The sequence below is a fragment of the Triticum aestivum genome, chromosome 1A, assembly GCF_018294505.1.
Source record: "Triticum aestivum cultivar Chinese Spring chromosome 1A, IWGSC CS RefSeq v2.1, whole genome shotgun sequence".
NCBI classification, from domain to species: Eukaryota; Viridiplantae; Streptophyta; class Magnoliopsida; order Poales; family Poaceae; genus Triticum; species Triticum aestivum.
This window is the reverse complement of record NC_057794.1, coordinates 308,256,632-308,260,868: the sequence shown is the minus strand read 5'-3', so window position 1 is coordinate 308,260,868 and position 4,237 is coordinate 308,256,632. Positions and strand designations below refer to the sequence as shown.

General features: G+C 50.3%; 1 protein-coding gene across 1 annotated transcript; it reads left to right on the top strand.

Annotated features, from left to right (window-relative positions):
* The first annotated feature begins 208 nt into the window (after positions 1-208).
* On the top strand, positions 209-3,317 carry LOC123047469 (uncharacterized). The gene is made up of 3 exons (XM_044471035.1): positions 209-538; positions 637-842; positions 2,905-3,317. The coding sequence occupies exons 1-3, from the start codon at positions 446-448 to the stop codon at positions 3,155-3,157; spliced, it is 552 nt and encodes a 183-aa protein (XP_044326970.1). The 5' UTR covers positions 209-445; the 3' UTR covers positions 3,158-3,317.
* The last annotated feature ends 920 nt before the right edge of the window (positions 3,318-4,237 follow it).

Sequence of the window (4,237 nt, the reverse complement as noted above, 5' to 3'; positions counted from 1 at the left end):
GAGTCACATTCTATTTTTTGATAAGGTCCACTAGTAGTAGTTTGCATTGGAGAGAAAAAAATCAGCACATATGCCTCAAATTACATTTTGTCATGAAACATTTGTATCCATATGTCATCATTGTATATGCCCTTACATTGTCACGTTGCGCTGGCGTCTATAATGGCTTTTAGCCGCGACAAACGAAAGGAAGACAGAAGAGAGATGACGCGACCAATCTACGATCTACTGTTGCTCCTTCCTTTGTTTATGCCTAGGCCGGTTAGTCCAACCGGCGAGACACGCCACGGACCACGGTATCCCTCACGCCGGATCCCCTCTCGATCTTTCTGTCCTTGTACCCGAAGCCAAAGCCCGGGACGCGACAGACGGCACACACGCTCTGAAATTTTGGACCAATTAACCGGTGAGCCTGTGGCGCCAGCGAGCCACAGCCGACCCCGCCATGGCCGGCTCCACCGCGGTGCTGGCCGCCATCCTGCTCATCGACCTCGTCGCCTTCGGCCTCGCCATCGGCGCCGAGCAGAGCCGCCCATCGGTACGCCCCGATCTGCTGCCCCTCCTCCTTTCTTCTTTTGAAGCTCTCCGCCCCAGTGCCTAACGCCGTAGTGCTGCTGTGTACCGTGCGTGCCGCAGGCGAGCCTGGAGACGGACGCGAGGAAGGAGTGGACCTACTGCGTGTACCGCCCGGACGCGGCCACCGGGATGGCCGGCGCCGCGCTCGCCCTGCTGCTCGTCGGCCAGGCCGTGGCCGCCGTCGCCAGCCGCTGCTTCTGCTGCGGCGCCGCGCTCCGGCCCGGCGGCGCCCGCGGCTGCGCCCTCATGCTCTTCCTCTCCTCCTGGTTGGTACCCAAATCGATCCCCTCTCCCCCTTCTCTCCTCTCCTTCCTTCCCAGCTCGCCGCGCCTCCTTGACCTCCACGTGAGGCTGACGTGCGGGCCCCGCGAGTCGGGATCTTCCTCTTTTATTTTTTTACCTACTACCCCTGTCGAGGCCGGCCACCGGAAGCGAAAAGTAAGACAGTCGTGCGCAGGAAAGCGTGTGGGATCAACGACTCCACCCACCCACCACCTTGTTCTTGCGGAAACTTCCCCACCGATTACGATTAGACATGGCTACACGTTTAATTTTTCGGGAACGGCTACACGAAATTCTCATGGGGCTAATGTGATTCATGCGCCCCCCGCAAAAAGAAAAAAATGTGATTCATGCGGATGTTCTAACTAATCTACTAGTCCAGGCACGTAGAACAGTCTTTGGGGCCTTCTCAAGAAAGAGGAACGGTTCCTTTGGCGCATTGTAGAAGCAGTTTGGAGTACCTGCGTGGTGCTCTTCAACAAGCACACATGTAGATTATGCTGTATTTTTGTCCAAGTTGCTAGTCAGGTGGTTGTTTCCGTGAAGACCGTTTCAGCTACACCTGCATTTTACTGAGACCACTAGGAAGCCCACGTTTTATCAAATCAATTTTTGATCATCTTTTAGGGTTCAGATTTGATTTTAGTAGTGATTAAATAATGTGGCCGTTTCCCCCATATGAACGCCGTTTCCTGCTTTAAAAGAACATTTCGAAGTTTGGACATTTTATGGCCTTAACTGAATGATATATTCGACTTATTTATCCTGCTCTCGCTAACACCGAAAAGCAGGCAGCATTCCTTCAGCAATACGTTTTTACCGGTTGTTGGAAATGATCTTGCATTTCGTACACCTACCCCTGGTGCTTATTTTGAATTGGTCGTACACAACAGGAGTCCATATGCAGATTTAAGTCATTAGCAAGAGAGCCGATCAACTTGTTTGTGTTGGTGCTGAAAAGGAACCTCTGAGACAATGTCAAATGATTTAAGGACATGTACCTAAAAACAAATGATTTAAGGACACACTCAGTCAGTTACTCAGGGAGCATCTGTTGGTTAAGACTACTTCAGGTTCTCATGTCTTATGTTTAGGGCTACTCACGGGATTATTTTTTATAGATCAAAAGAGCATTTCCTGAGCGAAACCAATAGTATCCTGCATGGAGTGGTAGATTGCCAATCCAGCCAAAAGTAGACAGAGTAACGTTTCTGGAGACTAGGTAATTTGTTGAATCAAGAAATCTTACATGATGGTAACAATAAGCCATTTAATCATGACTGCCAATCTGCCACATTCAGCAGCTGCATTTAGCCCTCCACTCTTCGATTATCTCCAAGGCTATATTCAACCAACTCCTGTGACTCTGTCTCCAGGCGCCCAGCATCGGTCCAGAAGAGGCCACATCTGAGTTCTTGCAGATGAAAAGGCATCTTCGTAGAGTCACAATTGATCCTTCGTCACTGCATCTTGGAATTTACCGAAACCAGTCCTTGAAATAGAACATCATTCCTTAGTTTCCATGCACACCACCGGGCCGTAGATTCAAATCCCTTGGCCAATGTCAAGTTGTCAACCCAAAAATGTCAGAGATAAAGTCACAGTAGTGTTTTCCCATAATACAATCGATGAACCTGTGTTGTATGATTTCCTGCTCATTGCAAGACAAGCAAAATTTCCTCTGCCTTTTCTCTGGGGATTATTCTTGACTCAGACAGAGTAATGTAACCATTTTCTTGTAACTACTTGAACAGGAAGCCTTGTAATGAACAAAAAAAAATCACAACATGTCATAGCTTCACCTGCATGAGCTCAAAACTACACCAGGTTGTAGCAACTTCTGTTCATCTTCAGATTAGATCAGTGTTTGCTTAATTAGAACAATGAAAATTTCTAATTATTGACCAATCAGTAGAATGCATAGTGCTTTATTAAATATTTTTTAGTGGACTTTTCTCATCCTTAAACACCCCCGTGTGGAAAAACCATACAATTCATGCAGGACAAGGAGTGGACACTGAACTTTTCGCTTGTTTTACTACACAGGCTGACATTTCTCATTGCGGAGGCGTGCTTGCTGGCTGGGCTGGTGCAGTCCGCCTACCACACCGGCTACCGCACGGTGATATTTGAAAACCCGCCCGACTGTGAGACGGTGCGTCGAGGCACATTTGGGGCCGGCGCGGCCTTTGCCTTGATCACCGGTGTGCTCACCGGGTTCTACTACTACAACTTCTCCAAGGCACGGGTGGCCTACCAACGCCCGGAGGCCGCCATCGACATGAGCCGGTATAGCTGAAGATTGGTGCCTGGTTGAGGGGCTACTCGAGTCTCTATGAAGCTGCTGTAACGCATTGTGGGGAACGATTCACTATGAACTAGCTCAACAGTTTTGATAACCGTTATGTGGCCATTTTTATATAGATTTTTGCACATATAATGTGTGAGCCATTCTCCCAGCCCTTGTGCCGTGTCAGGTATTTTGTTCCCTGTACCCACCTTTGCTTTCGCTTCTTTTTGCATTAGGGTGAAGTCTGTTTTAAACCCTAATCTTGTAGAGCGCGGCGGAAATAGACCCCCACATCTAAATCCCTGAAGTTCATACCCTGTATTTGTCGATCTCGGTCAATCTAAACCTTACCTGTTTGGAAGCACAATCCTAATCGGGATCGACCGTTTCTCTCACTGTCCTCACGGGCCCAGTCGAAGTATCATCGGCTTCCCCGGCAACAGCAGACAGAAAATGGTCCGCCGCTGCGCGGAGGTCCGGCATAGGCGCCGGAGCTGTTGCTGCTGCCGGCGAGTTTGTCTTGCCCTCGCCGCCACATCGACGAGAGCAGCGTGCTTTCTTGCGCCATGACAGGATGGGAGTCTGCTGACCGGCTCCGCCTGCTCTTGGTCCGCGGTGGGAACAGTTTCTAACGGTGATGTGTTCGCTGGGATGCGTAACAATTCTGATCTGCTCGCGGTTGTGTACTGAAGTCGCTGCGGCTGTCCACGGGCGTGGGGCGTGCGCACGGCGCTGACATGGTCGTGAACTACAACTTGTTGCCGAGGAAGTCCAATGTCACGCACAACGACGCGAGCTTCACAACCTATGGCTGATTGGTGAGCTCGGGTGGCCGGCCTAGTCTATGTACCTCATGTATGACAAGTTGACAACACCATTGCCATCACCGTGCTCGTGTTCAGCGCGTGCGTGCCCTGGACGATGGCAAGGTGTTCACGGCCATTGCGTTCAGGCCGAGCTGTCCGCACTCATGTGCTTCTCTTATTTCTCTCCGGCTGCAAATCGCGTGAGCACGCGTTCCTCCTGTTAGAATTTGGTTTAGGACGCTGATAACGTTCACCCGTGTGGTGGGAGTAACACCCGCTCACA

Bases quoted from the DNA above. Each gene is read 5' to 3' on its own strand.
- LOC123047469 (XM_044471035.1), top strand. From the start codon at position 446: ATGGCCGGCTCCACCGCGGTGCTGGCCGCCATCCTGCTCATCGACCTC. The intron at 539-636 runs GTACGCCCCGAT...TGCGTGCCGCAG, and splicing joins CCGAGCAGAGCCGCCCATCG to GCGAGCCTGGAGACGGACGC. The intron at 843-2,904 runs GTTGGTACCCAA...TTTACTACACAG, and splicing joins ATGCTCTTCCTCTCCTCCTG to GCTGACATTTCTCATTGCGG.